This window comes from Eretmochelys imbricata, chromosome 18 (genome assembly GCF_965152235.1).
Source record: "Eretmochelys imbricata isolate rEreImb1 chromosome 18, rEreImb1.hap1, whole genome shotgun sequence".
In the NCBI taxonomy this organism is placed as follows: domain Eukaryota; kingdom Metazoa; phylum Chordata; order Testudines; family Cheloniidae; genus Eretmochelys; species Eretmochelys imbricata.
This window is the reverse complement of record NC_135589.1, coordinates 6292830-6312430: the sequence shown is the minus strand read 5'-3', so window position 1 is coordinate 6312430 and position 19601 is coordinate 6292830. Positions and strand designations below refer to the sequence as shown.

The 19601-nt window shown below is 53.6% G+C and overlaps 1 protein-coding gene across 1 annotated transcript; it reads left to right on the top strand.

The window, feature by feature from the left end:
- The first annotated feature begins 4636 nt into the window (after positions 1–4636).
- On the top strand, positions 4637–17604 carry FAM131C (family with sequence similarity 131 member C). Its single transcript, XM_077837568.1, has 7 exons — positions 4637–4646; positions 6695–6813; positions 10246–10281; positions 11299–11392; positions 15831–16013; positions 16620–16730; positions 17252–17604. The coding sequence occupies exons 1-7, from the start codon at positions 4637–4639 to the stop codon at positions 17602–17604; spliced, it is 906 nt and encodes a 301-aa protein (XP_077693694.1).
- Positions 17605–19601: the final 1997 nt, after the last annotated feature.

Below are 19601 nucleotides of genomic sequence, written 5' to 3'. Positions count from 1 at the left end.
CTGGTCCGTAGCTGGAGTTTCCACCTGCTATGAAAATACAAATAATAAATACTAATAAAAAACCCAATTCAGCTAAGCTGCTTAGAGAGCCATCACTTGGACCCCGTTTGAGGTGGTTCAAGGAGTCCTGATCTGTTCAGACTTCACCAATTTCCAGATGACTGAACCACTTGCAGGACCAAGGTGGTTTTGACCATTTGCATATGGGAGCCATTCACAACCACTTTGCTGCAGTGCATGAGGCGTAGGGCGATCAAGACTCCCACCCCGTGTGCATTGCCACTCCCACCTGTTCGCTTCAGGGACACAACCACATTTTGCTCCCATTCGCCCTGCAGGAGCCAGCACAGGGGGAGCTGGATTCAATTCTGCCTCCCACTTCATCCACAGAGCTGGCCACTCTATTCCTATCAGCCCCATCTGTGCAAACCCATTCAAGACAAGGGTGCTGCCTGGGTGTAGAATTTGCCAGCTAACCCTTTGCAACTGGCGATGGTTGGGGAGAAGGATGAGAACCCCCAGCGTGACTCTCAGAGCCCGGCAGGAGTTTGCAGGGCCGGCAGCTAGAAAGACCTCATCTCTTTACTCAGAAAGGGGACACATTTGGTCTGGAGTCACCGAGCCCTAGATCCGCAAAGGTATTGAGGTGCCTGAAATTTTCCAAAGTACCTTTGAGGACAAATAAACATGGAGCCTCACAAAACCCTTTATATCAAGGCATGTCTCTGAGCAGAATCACACTTGAAAGCTAATTTCCTGCATCCATTATATTCCTCCCCACTGTCAGACAGCCGGGAGCATCAGAGGCAAAGCTGTGAAAGGGCTGCACTGTCTGAGGGAGGACAAGGGCTTCCCGCTGAGGAAGCTTCCAGGGTTTCAGAGGGGCAGGCAAGGGCCCAGAGTTGAAAGCAGGTGCCGAGGGGGCAGCTGGGCATGAGAACATGGTTTCCAGGAGGAAGTGCCAGTGGCTTCTCAGGAACTGGGGATAAAATACATAAAATCAGCTGTGAAAGGCAAGGCGGCCGCCCACCAGGTTCTCAAAGCGGATGAGATTTTTAAGGTATGAGGTAAGGTGACCAGATAGCAACTGTGAAAAAATGGGACAGGGGGTGAGGGGTAATAGGCGCCTATATAAAAAAAAAGTCCCAAAAAACGGGACTGTCCCTTTAAAAACGGGACATCTGGTCACCCTATGAGGCAGATGTTGAAATCAGATGGAAAATGCAGTGGGTTGCAGGGCAGGGTTTGCTCTGAACAGTGTCTTACCGACTCTAGGTGGCTTCATGTGTCATTGTAGCTTGGACCACCATGCCCTGGCCAAATCCCTGCACGGAGAGTTGTTCTAAGCCTGCCTAGGTTCCCTATGTAGAAGGGTACACACAGGTTCATATACAGACCGAGGTCCTGTCTAGACTAGGGTCAGGAAGGTGTTAGCTAATGTGTTAACAAGGCAATGTGCCGTCAACGTGTTTTAAACTGGCTGAGTTAAAGCCTACCCCGTGTGAGCTAATGCCTTCCAAACCCAAGTCTAGACAAGCCAAGGCCTTCCCTGTTGCATCCATGAGCGCCTGGCCCTCGTGTGCATCATGCACACGGCCAGAGTTGTCAAACATAGGGCACGTCGACCCCATAATCAGAGGTGCGATTGCAGCGTAGGTCGCCATAGCTTTGATCTGCCTAGCACGGCTGAAAATAGCCATGAAGATGTAGCAGCAGGGGCTCTGGGACAGCCTGGTCGGCACTCTGGATACATACTCACATTTCGGGGCCCTGCTGGCTAGATCACAAAGCTAGGGCAGGTATGTCTACACCTACAGGAGGGCCAACCCCAGAGGTTGAAAAATCACGCGTCAGGCTCACCAGAAATCATGGTTTGAAAATCATGAGATTATATAAAAATAATAGATTTGGAGCTCTTTTTATTTGCCTTCTGCTTTTGAGCCTTTAGGGGTCACATTTTGAAGCTTTTTTCGCAGCCATGAGTGCTAGAAACTTACTTTTTCTTTAAGAATGAAGGCTGAAATCATCACAGATCCACCTGACTCCAGGAGCTGGGGCTTTACGGGAAACAATAATTATCATGAGACTCGTGACAAAATCACTAGAGTTGGCAACGCTGCACCTGCCTGCACTGCTTCGCCTCTCTGCACCCTAAGGGGCTGAGCATGCAGACGCTCACTCCGGCGGTGTCGTGTTTACTTCTGTGAGCTAATCCCAACGGACGCAACGGGGGCTGCTCCCGTCAGGCAGTCATGGGACGGGGGTGTAGGAGTTTGCGAGGCCTCACAGATCTGAAGTTCATCAGAGCAGGGAGCTTGTCTTCTTGCATTGGCCTGCAGAGCACCAGGCACAGCAAAGGTGAGACAGAGATCATAACAGGGGCAGATGTGAAGAAGGTGCCTTCTGAGCTGGCTGGGGTGGAGTGCGGGTCCGGGAGTAGGGGACACCTTCCCTGAGCAGGTGGATGAGGGTGGAAGAGAACAGGGCCATGGGCTCCCTTTTCCAGGCTCAGCACAGTCAGCCGGGTCCATCAGCAGCTCTGCTAGTTTCCCGGGCTGGATAGCTGCAGCCCCACAACGCTCTCTGAACACGCCACACCCGCTGGGGTAGGAACACAGGATCATGCTGTGGAGACTGTACATCCTTAGCCAATCCTCTCCCTAGCAAATCCCTGGGAGCGCACGGCCGGTGGGGACAGAGGCAAAACTGGTTGTGCACTCAGACGTTGATGAACATTGCTGGGGAAGGACAAGGCAGCACAAAGCCCTGCCCCATGCTAATGCTGAATACAGACTGCTCCCAGGGGCCTTGTGAAAAGAGAAGGGGACGTAGTTGTGGCCTTTTTGCTTCCTGAGGATGGTTAAACTCTGTCCCTTTGAAATGTCTGCTCGTCTCTGGTTCTGCTGGAGCGCTCCTTGGAGATCCTGGAGACGGAAGCTGTCAGCGCTCTTCGGTCTTTAATTGCAGCAGAGAAGGTGTCAGAGCTTTAGCAAAGATGCGCTTGTTCCCAAGCGTTTGCCATGCGTTTGACTCAAATGCCTGTTTGCCACAAAGCAAAGCCAACCGGTTTAAAGAGTCTGAACAAAATCACCTCCCTCCCCCTCTGTTAATCAGCTTTTACTCGCATGACACTCCTGAGGCTCGGATCTGACCAGGTCTCCAACCAGACCTAGTGTCGCCCTGGAAACCTAGAGTAGGCAAGACCCGAATTTGGAATGCAAAATAAGCACCAAACAGGAAAAATCCAAAGCTGCCTTCCAGGCCTTGTGTCCATCCCAGCATTAGAGGGCTCAGGGCCCAATTATATCTCCTAACGCAGGTCACCTTGAAGAGCGCAGGCTCTTGCAATGGCCTTTGCCCATCTCTGTTACACTTCACCTCCCTGCCTGTCTTCCTGAGCTTTTCCTGCTGCTTGCCTGGCTGTGCAATTTATTTTGTGGGCCACAAACACTGCTTTACAGCGAGAGCTGGCACCTGGCATTTCCCACAAAGGGCTCTTGACTTTAAAATTTGTTCTCCTCTTGGTCCAAACTATTGCAAATGCATTGATGTGCAGGGAATTGTGGTGGGTGCATGGGCTTTCTTGGCCTTTGGGGATGGAATTAGCGATGGCTGGGAGCTGTCTAAGTGGGCTCGGGTAATTCTCCTCTATTTGATTGCCCTGGCGTGTGGCTACATGGGTCGGAGTTGTACCTGATGTATCTGTTGTATGGACCAGGTGTGTCAATTGCTGTCCTAGCTCCCAGAGCTTTAAGGGCAGCTGTTTTCTCATCATCATCAGCCTGCCCACACGATTAGGTGCATCAGGCAAACAGCCCAATTACTCCCATCCTGGGCTCATTTTCCGATCACTTTTATATTTGGGTGCAATAACACTCCTTCAGCCATTATCGTGCTATGCGGGTGCTCTTGTTATACAGACAAAACTGCACAGGATCGTTCCAGGGGACAAGACAAGAGGTCTCGTTTATTATAATAACACAATTGGATTTAAGACCAATAACTCATATCTAATACCTATGTATACACACACACACACACACACATCAAATGTTCTGCAGCTGCTGGATAGTTACCAGTCCTGAATGTAGCTTGAATTCGTGGCCTGGGTTCGTAGCTTGTGGCGGCTAACTGGCCAGGAAAGCCGAGCACAAGGAAGGGCTGGGTTTCTGTTGGGCATGCACCGATGCCCTTCCATGTTGGCAGCAGAATGTTACCCTCCAAAGTCTTCCATCTCATCCATCCTTTTTGTAGGCTTTAGTTTGAATCCAGAGTTTACAGGTCTTGCTGTGTCACGCGTCCTCTGGGTCCGGTGTGACTGATCACCCGTCAATTGCAGACATGACTTTCAGCCTGGGACCTGGCTTTGATGTTTCTTCAATTGTACTTTTGCTCTTTTCTTTTGAGGGTGGACTCTTCTTGCTTTGTCAGGCCTGCTGTCTGCATCTTCAGCCTTTGGTGTTTACACTTTATTTCATCAGGACAGCTTGGGGCTGGAGGCTGATTCCATCATCCATACATACCTCATTCCCACATCTAAACTACACTAATCAGATTACAGCCGGGTTTTGCAAAAATGAAGTGAGCATTTTAAAATGGAGTTTGGGACAAGTTAAAATGGAGTTTGGATTACACCATGGACAAGGGTAAGGAACGGCAAACAGGGAGCAGAGTTACAATGTTGAAGCAGTGCAAGTTTCAGCTATTTCAGCAGCAATTGGATTGAAAGTGAAACTCAATTAGCCAGTTATTGGGGTACCTGGTTTTATGAATGAATGTAGTTTCATTCATCATACTTTACTTATGAAGTTATATTAATAAAGTGAACAATTAAAAACAATTTCATTGATCAGTTCTACACTCTAGGTTGGCCTCTCTGTCTCCTGCCCTGGGGTTGCCAAAGAAACGCCTGTTTAGGAAGCCATTATTGGGCATTTGTAAAAATGTTCCAAATCCATCCATCCTTTCTTCTGTAGCACGAGTGATGTAGGTAGTTGTGCCTGGTCTAGGCTCGCTTCATTGCTGATTCTATCACCTGCACACAACGCTGTTCAGTTTGCACTAGAGGGACTTCTTATATTTCCAGGACTTTGCTCCCTATAGGACACGTAGGACGTTGGTTCTAAGGATCTTGTGTTTGGCATTTTTGCTAATTGCATTGAACTTCCACCTGTGCTGAGTTTTTCACATCCGGCACTTGCTTGACCTATTCCGGACTTTCCATCAAACATGCAATCATCAGGAATGATGCTGCCCAGTTAAGTAAATGTATTAACGGTTTTCAAGCCTAATTAATACAATAAGCTTGTCAATTCTAATCATTATTGATTAGCTGTACTGAGGCAGTGCCTAGAGGGCCCAGCCCTGTGGTGCGAGGTGCTGTACAAACACAGAACAAGCCAAAATACAAACCGCCTGGTCAGCTCTTGAGGGAAGGGCTGGGATTACTGAAGGGCACTGTGGCAGGAGGGAGGGAGGTGGCCATTCCTGCCAAGGCACACTCCTGGCAGGCTGTGCCTCAGTTTCCCCATCTGTAAAGTGGAGATAACAGTACTGACAAGGGGCTTGTGAGGCCGAACCATTAATGTTTGTGGAGCACCGTGTGGCTGTCAGCTGGCAGGGGCAAGAGAGGAACACAGGGAATAGATAGATACAGTATTAAGTGGCATAGAAGCCACTGCGAGAGATTTGGGATGCCCATATTTTGATCCATAACGTAGGCATGTGTAACAGGCTCTCTTCTCCTCCCTCGGGACCACCCAAAGAGGCTGGTTGCTTCCAAGTTTATAAGCACCTGTGTGTTATTTGTTGGATTTCCCCCACCAGTCCAGCAACATGCCATGGGAAGTAAACAGCCCCCTTTGCCCGCTATCCAGAGATCTCAGGATCCTGTCTCCCACAGCCTCTGCTAGTCACCCCCCTTGCACTTCCTTCCTTGCCTTTACCTGTTGTCAGCTAGCAGGTTGATTGTTCTCTTTAGCTCATCAGCCTCCTACCTAATTAAACCATTGAGCACCCATCCCCCCAGTTAAATCCAGCCCAGGGGGATCTAGCTAGTGCCCCAGCGAGCAGAACCCTGGGTCTGCTCTCAGACCCTAGCACTCTGTCACACCTAGTGGGAAATTTTCCATGTACGCTGTTTTTGATGGAAAATTAGGTCTTCAACTAAACAAAATTTTTCACAAAAAGTGTCTGCTTTCCCTGGAAAATGGTGACATTTTGTCAAAAAGCTGAACGCCTGAAAACCAAAATATTTCTATTTGGAAATGCTGCTCCAGTGCCCTATGGGAGCTGGGTATTTCACATCCCCATTCACCTCTGTGGGCCAAGTTCCCCATCAAACTACATATCCCATGGGGCACCAGAACCATGGGCGTCCATGATGCACTGTGGTGGCACAGCATGCGAGGCCACGGTGCATCATGGGAGATGTAGTCTGGCTGAAGAGCCTGTCCTATAGAGGAGAATGGGGACATGAGGCAGCTGAACTACAACTCCCATGAGGCACCGCAGCACCATTTCCAAATGGAAAGATTTGGGGTTCAATTTTGGGCCAAAAAGTTGAAATTTTCCATCTCCCCCATCCCCAGTTTTCCAAGCATCTCTTTAAAAACTGCCTGTAAATAGACACCAAACCAGGGTTACCAGGCCCAGCACGTCTCTGTCACCCATCTCTTGTCTCCTTCGGTTGCAGAATTCTTCACAAGTGCTCAGAAGGAATATTCTATCGCCAGCTACCTACAGTGTCCTCCTTCCACTCACCGTGACAGTCAGCAAGTGCCCGCAGCTGCCCTGGAGAAGGACAACAGCAAGGTAACCAAAGAGTCAGACCCCCAGGACAATCATCACAAGTGCTACAGGAATATGCAACATATGTGTTGTGACCCCTTCCAGCAGTTTGGCCTCAATGAGAAGAACAGGGTACTACCGCTGCTAGCTAGTGGAGTCACTTTACTAGCTCCAAAGAGCTATACTGTGCTGCTGAAGGACCTGGGTTCAAACCCTGCTGATGATCTGTGAGGGTGGCTGTTATAGCTGACTTCTAGTTGTTGTTTGGCAAACAAACCTTGAGGCTTGTGATGCTTTGGTAGGATGACCAGATGTCCCAATTTTATAGGGACTTGTCCCGATATTTGGGGCTTTTTCTTATATAGACACCTATTACCCCCCACCCCAATCCCAATTTTTCACACTTGCTATCTGGTCACCGAGGGTATGTGTGTGTGTGTGTGTGGAGGGGGGGGGGTTAAACATTTCCCTGCAGCCTGAAAGGTCACTCTGAGGGTTCTGCTGGCACGTAGTGTGGATGACTCAGGGATGGGAAACAGGCAGGGGAGCCGCTCACCCGTTCATGAGGGAATGAAAGCTATTATAGACTATGGGCTGTTCAGTGGCCCGTGTAACAGCAGCTTGGTGACTCAGACAAAGGCCAAGTGGCCAGGGATCCGTATTTCCTGTGCTTATTGGCAGCCTCTCCGTGAGGCCAAGCACCAACCGGGCCATGTTATTATTATTATAACATCCAGGATCCCCAGTCAGGACCCAGGACCCCATTGTGTGAGGTGCTTTACAAACGTGGGACAGAATGACAGGCCCTGTCTTAAGGAGCTGACAAGCTAAGCCATGGAGCCTTCCCCCCATGTCAGCACCCACAGCACTACCTTACCCTGTGTGCGTGGCAGGGGAGGCTGCTGCTACCTGGCCAGCCCAGTTCTGGGTTCAGGGCGCTCCATCCATTCACCAAGTGTGAAAGGGTGTTAGAGAGGTAGTGCTGTCTAGCAGCTAGGGCCCCTGCCTAGGAATCAGGACACCTGGGTTCTATTCCTCACTCTAGCACTAACCTGCTGTGTGACCCTGGGCAAGTCACTTCCCTGCTCTGTGCCTCAGTTTCCCCATCTGTTAATGACCCTGACCTGCATTCACGGTGACAAGCGCCATATCAGAGCTGGGTGTTGTTACTACTGCTCGACACAGTCTCTCTGTGCCAGGGACGAATGTGCTGCAGGGTAAACAGTGTGGAAAGAACACTGGGGGAGAAGTGGTATAAAGCTTTCACTGGCTGCTGTTTAGGGCACTGTGCAGGTTGTTCCAAACAGCCCCCAATCTAACCTCCACACCAAGCAACCTCCACTTCTGTTTATATGTTTTAGGAATAAGCAAAAATTGTGCCTCAGTTTCCCATGAGTAAAACAGAGACAATGACGCTGAGCTGCTTTAGAAAGAGCTGGGGGTCCAGCTGTCCCACTCTGAGGGAAAGAACAAGCTAGTTTCATGCAGAATGCTGTCTATGAAACACACCAGAGTTTTAAGCTGTGATACCCCGGAACTTACACAGACGGCCCCTGCCAGCAGCCCCCACCCACCGTACCCGAAAACCTCCCATTAGTTCTTCCCACAGCCCAAAGCCCACCAACTTTGTGGCTGAAGTTGCAAAGCATTGTGGGATATTTGTTTATTTTTAAGGCCGTGAACCAAAAGCGAGTGAGAACTGTTGCAGTAGAAAGGGGGCATTCCAGGCCCATCTCGCCAGTGGTGTGCAGGGCGCCCAGATCCTGTGGTGATGGGTGCAGTATAAGACCAGATGGATGAGACAGACATTACCCCTGAAATCTGCCGTGGTCCAGGTCTGAATACTGCCCATCCTACACCTCCAACCAGTGTAATTTCCTGAGGGGAAATTCCACTTTTATGGTGGGGGAAGAAATAAAAATCTTGTAATTAAAAACCTATCCCCAAATTCAGATCTTCTCCCTTATATGCCTGTAATAAAAATAATCCCTACTGCTTTCCATCAGCCAATCTCAAATTGGTTTACAAAGGAGGTCAGGATCATTATTCCCATTTTACAGATGGGGAAACTGAGGCACGTGGTGGTGAAGTTACATGCCCAAGTCACCCAGCTGACCAGTGGCAAAACCAGGAACAGAGCCTGGGTCTCAGAGCATGGCCACACTTTGAGCTGGGGCTTGGATGGATGTGTACTTAGGGCAGGTAGCCTCTCCCACCACTCATACGCTATTTTTAGGAGGGTGGCTCGGTCCGAGCTAGCCTGGGTATGTCTCCTCCAGTTGGAATGCACATCTCCTGCTCGAAGTGCAGGCATACCCTCACTCCTGTGCCCTGCTCACTAGGCTGTACTGCTGTTCCCCCCTCCCCGCCCACTCGCTTAGAGAATTGTGTAGCTTTGTGTCTTTCAGACAAGCTGTCTGAATAAAGAATTATCCATTTCTCATCACAGTCCTGGACAGACCGTTGAAATGCGATTCTATCTAGGTGCTTATATGTGGAGTATCTCACAAACAGTCAGGAGTTTACCTTCCCAGCACCCCTGGAAGCGAGGAAAATGATTGCCATTGTTTTATAGTTGGCAGAAAGACTCCAAGAGATTAAGTAATTTGCCCAGGGTTAAGCAGCAGAGCTGGGGAACTGAATCCACAGCATCCCAGTGAGTGTTTTAGCTACAAGCCCATCCTTCCCACACTGAAGACACTGCTGACTGAGGCCTGTCAAGCTCATCCCAGCAGTGACCCGGCACAGCAGCAGCAATCGCTCCCACGACTTTCACTGAATGAACCTGATTTCAGTTTTAAAAGGCAGAGATTTGGCTATTGCCCTCCCCCCACAAGCCCTGACACCCGTTGGGCCGTTTCCCCGGACAGGTTAATTCGGCTGTTCATGGGGTTCAGAAACACTCAAACCCATCCCTGAGCCCCAGGGGAGAGGAGAGTGTGGGGGGAGACCCTGCTGGCTGATCTGGGCGGGTGGCTGCACTCCTGGTCCAGCCTTTAGCCAGAGGATGCACAGGGGAGGGGAAGGGGTCATGAACAGAGAAGAGGGCGAGGACACATAGAACTGACACTGCTTGGGCTCCCCAAGGTCTCGCCCCAGAGCCCCACAGAGAGGGAAGGGCAGTTGTTTAATAATAATTTTATCACAGTAGCACTTGCAAACCCGGGTTAAGGAGGAAAACAAGACAAAAGCAGTGACTTGCTGGAGTGGAGAACAAGGGAATGGGGACAGGAGGGGAATGAATAAAACAAGCCAGGATAAAGAAGGACAGAAGAAGGAGCCACTGTGTTAGGCGCTGTACAGAGAAGACCGTCCCCTCCCCAGAGAGCTGCATTGGGCTACAGGAATCTCGTTTTCCCCTCCAGCCTGTGACAAATCTGCAACAAAAGGGGGGCTGTGGCTGGGGAGCCCTGGGTTTGGCACTGGTTTTAATTCGTTTCCTCCCCTGTATTTTAGGAAAACCAGATGGATTTCTGCTGGGACCCTCTGCAGGTCAGTGTGGGTTGGGTGGCCCTGAGGGTATTTTCTGCTTCTACAGTCTGGGAACCCTCCGCTGAGCTCCTGGGAGAATGCAGGGCAGGGGGTGGCTGAAGTGGTGCCCCCTAGTGGATGCATGTGGTGGCTGCCATGCCAGAAGCTGTGCTTTTTGGGGGAGGTTGTCCAGGTTGGAAGTCCCTGGAAAACTGTGGCAAGTGGAGGGGGTAGGTTCAAGGTGATCACATCACCTGGCCTTTGCTCAGCTCCAGCGGGGATGCGGAGGCTCTGGTGGGCCACAAGGCCGGCACAGGGTCCTTACAGTGAATGGGACCAGTGGGCTTTCATGGGATAGTAAGGTCCTGCAGACCCTTGCCGTCCCAGGACTCCGTGCCAGCGGGTGTAGAACCAGCCCTGTTGACGGGACACAGCTGGGAGGTGCCTGGCGGACACTGAGCATGCCCCCCCCAAAAACCCACCGCCCACATCTCTGAGTTTTGGAGGAGTGGCTCAGCAACAAAGATAAGTCTACTCACTGGCCTGCAGGCTGGGAACTTGCTGCTTTATTTAACTGCAACACACCAGAGCATGGGGAGGAGGAGCAGGGGGGGAACTAAGCCAGACTAAATCAGAAAGTAAGGGAGGTATGGAGCGTGGCTCCATCCCATAGTACTCTGTGTAACCCAGTTCACCCCATGATGACCATGATTAACTACAGAAAGAAAAGGAGGACTTGTGGCTTTTTGCGGATACAGACTAACAAGGCTGCTACTCTGAAACCTGTGATTAACTACAGTTGCCCCTGGAGTTACAAGCACGGGGACTTCTGCAACCACGTTTGCAGCAGCAGAGGGCACTAGACATGGTCCCACAAGCCCCCCTCACGAGTCCACAGCAGAATGCCACCCATCTCGTATCATGAGTCCTGAGTGCCCATGGCCTGCATGGGTCCCCTCTCTTAGAGATGGGGCTGGCTGAGGGTACCCGCTGACCCAGCCCGTCTTGCCAGCCTTTGCGTCTCTCCTCCCTCTGCAGAAATGTTTCAAGACATCCAGTGGGATCCTCTCCAATTCCAAATCCGGCTCCAGCGGCTACAACATCACAGCCCTGGCGACCTCCTCTCTGGTGGGTAGGTAAAGACCATCCCTCCCTCCCACCAGGCTCCGTCACCCCTGAGCCCCAGGTTGGCATGATGGGCCTAGCACAGCCTCCCAGAGGAGCGCTGGTGCAAACATGCAAGACGGGGCAGCCAGGCCAGCCTTCCAGCTGAGATCCAGCAGGGCTTCTCTGCCCCCCGTGTTGTCGGCAGGGGTGAATCCCGGTCTCAGAGGAGCTTTCTGACAGAGCAGTCGTGGTGATTCAGGTTTCCCTGAAGGGGTCTCCTCATTCTTCATTCAAATGGAGCAGCCAGTAGCCAAGCTGGTCTGCTAGAGCTAGGGCCTGATCCCAGAAGGGGCCTGATCCCACCCCCACTGAGGGGATGTCCAGGGCCCAGGCACCCATCATCCTGCCGGATCGGGCCTCGGGCTAGACAAGAGCCATGCCTTGGCTCCGGGGAACAGAAAGGGGATTCTTTAGCAAGGCTGCTGGATACACACAGCCCCTGCGAGCCTCTCTGACTCCCAGACTGGCTAGCACAGACCACCCCGCCTTGTGTTACCGCATGGAGAGCCCCTACGTCCTGACCTCGAAGGCTGACGAGACTAAAGCGTCCTTAGTTCTGTAGGGGTAGGGCCACTGCTCGGTCTGGGTAGAGCCATCCAAATCCTCTGGTCCATGCCATCACGCCTTTCAGATCTCAGATCTGCCCATGGCTCTTGCAAGAAGCTAGCGCTGCCCATAACAACAAGCAGCCTCCTCCCCAGGCCAGAGACCAGCCGGACCCCACAGGCCAGGCTGAGCGGCTCTAATTGCCTCTGCACTGGAGAGGGAAGGGAGTTTATCTGCTTTCAGCAGCAGCCGCGACCGTCCCTCCCCCCGGCGTAATTAATTGTGTGTAGTGGAGATTAATAAGGCGTTTGTTTCCATGGAAACCGCCAGCTGGCTGGCCCTGCTGGCCTGATTCTCTTTTCTCCACAAGGCCAACAGTGCTGGAATCATCCCCCAGGCTGCCTGCCCAGGGCCCAGCTCCCAGAGCCACCGAGGAGAAAGGGCCCCAGTGCCGGGGACAGGACGATTCTGCTCGGAGCACGGCATGGGGTGGGAGAGGGGGCAGACATGGCTCCGCTCCATCCCCTCGGAGCATCACGGGTATCTGTTTGTTTGCCTCCAAAACCCTCCCAGCCCAGTCCAGGCTCCCATCCAGCGCTGCTGGTGCCTCTCAGTCCCAACCCGCCTCCACATCCTACTCAACAGCTACATGGAGCCATTCGGGGAGCTGGTAGGGCAGCCCGGACACAATACCCAGGTCTCTCCGTGCCCAGCCAAGGGCAGCACCTGGATGGCAAGCGGTGGGTAAAGCTGGCCCAAGTGGCTGAGGGGATGTGGTGGAAAGGGGGATCTAGCGTCTTCTCTATTATCCCCCTCTACTGGGGACACCTGGCCTCAGGTGATTGCACAGCTGCCCCTGGATGTTGTCAGACCCCAGATGACCAGGGTGGCAAAATAATGCCCTTCCCCATCTACAGCTGGCCAGGAGATTATGCCCCATCCCACCAGACACAGACTTGGCCACATTGACCCCTACATTCCCGACCTCTAGGCCTGAGCGCTGCAATTCATTGTATCTAGGAATGGAGCCACATGCCCCGACAAAGCCCCAGATGATACAAAATACAGCAGCCCGTCTCCCTCCTGAACACAGAGTCTGGTTCAAGGTCTCCAGAGCCCTCCATGGGACTGGCCCTGGCTCCCTGGCAATTGGCTCTCCTGCCATGGCCTCCCGCCGCGACTATGTTCTACTGTCATCAATTAGCACAACAGACAGAACCTGCTCAGGAGATGACCCAGAGCAGACAGATTTGGGGGAACACTGCTCACAGCTGGGGCGATGCCAGGGGCAGCACTGTGACCAGGGTTCATAGAATCATAGAATCATAGAATATCAGGACCCCTGAAGGTCATCTAGTCCAACTCCCTGCTCGAAGCAGGACCAATTCCCAGTTAAATCATCCCAGCCAGGGCTTTGTCAAGCCTGACCTTAAAAACTTCCAAGGAAAGAGATTCCACCACCTCCCTAGGCAACGCATTCCAGTGTTTCACCACCCTCTTAGTGAAAAAGTTTTTCCTAATATCCAATCTAAACCTCCCCCACTGCAACTTGAGGCCATTACTCCTCGTTCTGTCATCTGCTACCATTGAGAACAGTCTAGAGCCATCCTCTTTGGAACCCCCTTTCAGGTAGTTGAAAGCAGCTATCAAATCCCCCCTCATTCTTCTCTTCTGCAGGCTAAACAATCCCAGCTCCCTCAGCCTCTCCTCATAAGTCATGTGTTCTAGACCCCTAATCAGGGTTCAGGTCTTCAGGACCCAGAGCACCTGGAAATCCCATGAGACCATGGGGAGCTTCCTATTGGCTTAGCAAGGGGGAAAAACCACAGTGAATTTTATGATAAACATGGTAAAATAACAGAAATTGTGATTTTTAGCAAAGTAGCAGGAGCTAATGATCAAGGGGGACTGGCTAGCATGGGAGAGATGCTTAGCCTCTTCTTCTATCCACTTAGGGCTGGGCCAGCTGGTCTCCTAAACAAGCACATCACACTACAGAGAAAGCAGCTGCAGGCTTTTATGATCTACTTCCCCAATTCGGGTGGGGCAAGGGCCATCCAGAGGCGTGGCCAATGCTCTAGCCACTGCCCTTTCCTCGGATTTATAAAAGTGGCTTCTTTCTCAGCCATGACTGCATATGATGGGCAGCTTTTCCTGTTTCCCCTGCTGCAAGAGCTCCTGGCAGAGTCCGAGAAGCCTGGAAAACCAGTTCAACAGCCCCCTAGTCCGAGCCCTGTGAGCCCGAGTCAGCTGGCACAGGCCAGCCCTAAGCGTTTAATTGCGATGTAGATATTCCCTCAGGGGCTTCAGTTGGCTTTGGAATCACCCCTGGGTGAGCTGTCCAAAATTTTATCACCAGTAAACTGGGATCCAGCCCAAGTCATTCAGAGCAGTGACTATCTGAAGACTGGCCCATATGGAATGATGAGTTTGAGGAGTCTCAGTCCAGTTCCTAGTGAACTGGTGACTATCACCAGAGCTGGCACTCAGCAAAAAAGCCATCGAATGAATGAGCCCTGGAGACTGACTATCCCTCTGGCCCCAGAGGCAGATGCTCTGCTTGTGCTGTACCTGAGCTGGGGTCAATGGTAAATAGCCTATCCAGCTCCTTGCACCAGTGCTAACTTCACCCTGGAGAAATTCTTCGTAGTGCAAGGTGGCATCTTCGGGCCCGGAATGAACGGGTATGTCTACGCTGCAGTTAAACACCCGCGGCTGGCCTCCCTCCTCACGAGGGCCCGAGCTCAGGCTCTAGCCCGAGCTGAATCTCTACCCTGCAGTCTGATAGCCCCGCCACGCAAGCCCCACGAGCCTGAGTCAGCTGACTGGAGCCAGCCGCGGGGGTCTAGTGCCTCTTGAATGCCATGATTTGCTGTGCTCTGTTGAGGGTCCCGGTTAGATACCACGTCAGTGCACCCTCAGAGCGCTGCAGTGCTTGCCCTGCGAAGTGCCACGTAACTCCCAGCTCAATGAGACATGCAAAACTGCAGCTGCCTCGGGGAAATAGCTCCAAGCTCCAGCCATGCAAAAACCACTGCGAGAAGGGCTGCCGCAGCCCTGCAGGGGGCGCTTTCGCTGGGAGAAAAACATTACCCCACATTGCCCAAGCAGGGGGCACTTCACCATCCAGAAAGGGAGCCTGAGTCTCAGGTTACAAGGCAGGGGCGATGGTGCACTTCAGTTCCAGCCTGCTATCCCAGTCCATGGCATCCTGCAAGTAGCTCTGCCAGCGCCCCTCAATCCTGACCTGCAGCCCCCCGCTACTCCATCTCGAGTCCCACCCAGACCTCTGCCAGCACCCCTCAATCCTGACCTGCAGCTCCCCGCTGCTCCATCTTGGGTCCCACCCAGACCTCTGCCAGCGCCCCTCAATCCTGACCTGCAGCCCCCCGCTACTCCATCTCGGGTCCCACCCAGACCTCTGCCAGCACCCCTCAATCCTGACCTGCAGCCCCCCGCTACTCCATCTTGGGTCCCACCCAGACCTCTGCCAGCGCCCCTCAATCCTGACCTGCAGCCCCTCGCTACTCCATCTTGGGTCCCACCCACAGCTCTGCCAAGTCCCCTCAATCCCAAACCAAGCAACATCTTATAAATATTCCTCTAGATTCCTTAACAGTTCCTTAGGGAAGCCCCCTGCAGATATCCAAGCCAGCTGCTGTAGTGTCCCCTTAGGAGAGGATTGTGGTGAGTGGGGCTGGCTGGCTGGGGGCTGGCTACCACAGTGCAGATGCCCACCCAGCATGGACATGATCAGTCATGCAGGATGTTCCTTCAGCACCAAGTCTTGACGCGTTGATCCCACTGATCTGAATCCCGCCCACTTCAGTCCAGCTCCTCCCCTGTCTCTGCTTTAGGGTTAGTCCAGACCATAAAGGACCACATCACCAAGCCCACTGCCATGGCTCGTGGCCGGGTGGCCCACCTCATTGAGTGGAAAGGCTGGAGCGCCCCCCAGGTGGGCTGCGAGCCGTGGCCTATGGAGGAAGAGCACTATTCCTACCTCACGGACGAGCTGAGGGAGGCACGCTTTGCAGCAGGTGGGTGGGCAGGGGGGAGCCACTAGGCCAATGACGCTGCAGGGGATAATCTGTGCTGGGGGAGGAGGGGGGCAGTGAATGCACCATCACCGACTCCGCTTGTACAGCGGCGCCCCCTAAAGGGCAGTGACAGAGCACTGCAAATGGCTGGGCACTGGGGCATCCCTTGGGGCGAATGGCCCGTGTCTTTGCCTTGTCCCTCAGCTGTCAGCCGAATGGCAACCCATGCAGAGGACTCCTGGGCCTGACCTGGCTAGAGGTCCCTCAGCCTCACTGCCAGCCAGAGGATCCCAGCACTTTCCATACCGGGATCCCCATATCACGCCTCCCCCTGGGAGCAGGGTGCTGGTCCTGGCTGGAGACAGGGCACTGGACTGGATGGAGCGTGGCTGGATCCCCTCTGGGACCTCCTACATCCCGGCGATAGAATTGCGCTGGTTTGCCAGGGGACAAGCCAGACTCCTCCTGCAAACACTGTTCTTCAACCAGATTCGTTCTGATTTCAGTGATGCCAGATTTACCTTGGTGTAGCTAGGTTCAGGACACGGCCCAGTATCAATCCCCTCCCCTTGTAACCTGTCTTTGGTTTCCCATGGTTCTGCCCAGGGGTCGCTGAACAATTCGCCATCACTGAAGCCACCCTGAGCGCCTGGTCCTCACTAGACGATGAGGAAATGAATTATGGGGGCAGCTCCCAGGAGATCATACAGCTTCAAGGTACCTTCCCCCTTCTCTCTGCCATGAGCAGCCCTGCAGGGCTCCTGGTGCTCCCCAGCCCTCCCTGCATGTAACAGATTCAGGAGGGTCCCTCGGGGCCATCCTTGCTGGTGACCTGCATCAGTCAGGTGTGGATCCCTGGCTCCATGTCTGTCATCTTGCTCCAAGGGGGATGTTTCGGCAGCTGGGGCCATGGAGCACAGGGACAGCCTGGCCACCTCCCCCTCCCCTGCACTAGGCCAATGCTGCATCCCTGGGGGATCCCCTTCCACAAGCCCAGAGTGACACCCAGAGCGGAGGGCAGGACTGGGGCCCTGGATGGACCGAGGACCCAGCAACTCCAGCTGGAGCTGAGGGTGATCAGTGCCTCAAGGAATCAGGTGTCTCAAGCTGGGCACCCAGGATTGGTGGCCACTCCCGAAAGTGTTGACCTTGCCCGTTCTCCAGGCCCTGCCAGCTGACAGTAGCCTGCCCTGCTGAGTCCCCACAAACACTCTTCCCCTCCCCGGCTTTGCTTTCAGACCTGGAGAGCATCTACCTGCAGGAGAAGCTGCTGCTGAGTCCCCAGGTGATAAGTAGCCCCAACCTGGAAGGCAGCCTGCCCGCCTGCTCCTCCTCCACACACACCTCCCCAATACCCTGGGTGCACTCCGGAGTGGACAGGTGGAAGTCTATCCACCCCTTCCCCGGGGCTCTCCCCTGTGGCTCTCCCCAGACCGGGAGCTCCCAGGCAGACAGCTCGGAGAAGGAGCAGGCCTGCTTGGGAAGAAGGCAGGAGGGCATGACCAGCGTCTGCCAGAAGCGGCTCAGCAACTCCCTGCACGATGTGGACAGCAGCTCCCTCTCGGAGGAGGACGAAGTGTTTTATAACTAGATCTCCCACCCCTCCTCGGGACAGGAAGTGGGGATGGGGTTGCCCTGAGGATGGAGCGAGGGGTGCTGCCCAGAGGGCTAGTTCCAGCTCCCTGGATGCTGCTGGGAGCAGTGATTAGAAGCTGCTATTGGTTTGACACACTATGGCAAAGCACCACCAAGAGCATCCCTCCTAACAGTGGCCGCTGGGGCTACCTGGGGGGCTGGGACTGCCGGGCCATAGGCGGCCCTAGCCCTTTAGAGGCGGCATTTGCTGGACTGTCACCGTTTGCACCAAGTTTGGGGATTAGATCGATTTTCCTTCGGCCAAGGCTGCTGATCTGCGTTGAGTAGAATCACTGTAAGACCCAGACATGTTCCGTCCCCCGGTGGGTTCCCCGAGGGCTGGGACAGTGGGGGGAGCCGGGGAAGCATCCGATCCGAGCGTGTTCAGTGTCTGTGCTTCAGGTGGGAGTCCATCCGTGGCGCTCCCAGCTAGCCACGTGAGCGTGTGGTCTGTGTGCAAGCCGGCACACGACACTTTGACTTCTTGTCTTGATGTAGTTGGGACGAGCTCCCGGCTGGTTTAACATGAGCGCGTCTCTGTGCTTCCCCCTGCAATTCCAGCTCGCCGCAGAGATGTGTTCTCAAGCCACTTGCTGCCAGGGGCTTTGGCGTTTGGCTAGTGAGGGGCTGGCTTGTACTAGGAAGTCACCCTGGTCTCTGAGGCTGGGAGTTTCAAAGGCGCCTGAGGGGGTTAGATACCCAAATTCCATCAAGGCAGAGGGATGGGGGATTCCATCTAGTTCCCATAAACTCTTGCAAATCCCAGCCTAAAGGCGGAAATGCTACAAACCCAGTCAGTTTGGTCCTTCCTCCTTACAGGACCATAGTTAATTTCCAGGGCCTAGCTGCCATGTGGATGCTAGTTACGCCCCACACCAACAGCCATGCCCCATCACTGTGCTGCAGCCTTGAGTAGGGCCGGGACACATCACGGTTCGGGGACAATGGGGTTAGGTTCAACCTAGATTACATGACAGGCCCTTCCTCCAAACCCACCCCCCACAATTGCTGTGCACAGCTGGCTTTGATTCTCTGATCTCAAACGTTTGGATGGCTCTGTGGGCAGGCCCTACGGCTGCCCCCACCCTCCCTCGGGCACATACCATCGTTCACCCATTTTGGGAGAGGGAGAGGAGGGAAGGGGGAATGGTACGAATGAGAAAAATCTCAGCTAGCCCACTGGGGGCAGGGGGAATAGGGGACAGGTGAATGTTATATTTTAATTGAAAAGGCTTTTTTGGCATCGCTACTCCTGGCACCTCTGGCAGGGTCCCACCCCACCCCTGCATCCTGCAGGATTTCCTCCCATGCAGGGTGCTTCTTTAAAGGGGGGGACTGTAAAGAAGGCGGCTGGTATGTGCAACGACTGTCACTTCTGGGAGCCGCTGCCTCCTCTTAGGGCTGGCCCTAAGACCACCTCCCTGCCCAGCCAGCCGCTGTCCAGCCCGGCGCTGGGTGCTTTGCAACCTCACTGGTTCCTAATGTTGCGTGGAGGCTGTGTGCACCTTAGCAACGCTTCCTGCGTCAGCGGGGACAAGGGGAGGGGGTCCCCCGGGTGGGGGGGCAGGATGCAACGGCCGTGGCACCTTTTCCCCTCCATGGTCCGTGTCCCCAGAGAAATACAAAGGATCAATAGCTCCGCACCTGCCGGCCCTCGTCTCTGATTTACAGCACGCTGTGAGTGGGAACAATGGATTTCAAAGGAGGCTCCCCCGTCCCCTGCTGTGTAGGCCACAACAACCTGGCTGCCCTGGGGATGGTCTAGGCTGAGCTTCCGCTACAGACAGGCAAGGGGTGGTCTGGCTCCTCAGGGCTTGTGCGAGCCTGTTTCTGACTCAAACTGCACCCTGGCAGTTAGGGAGTGATTAAAGGCAGCACATCACGTTACAGGAGAATCCAGTGCAGGCAGGTCTGTGATGAACCCAGACATACACAACAGGAACTGGGGCCTTT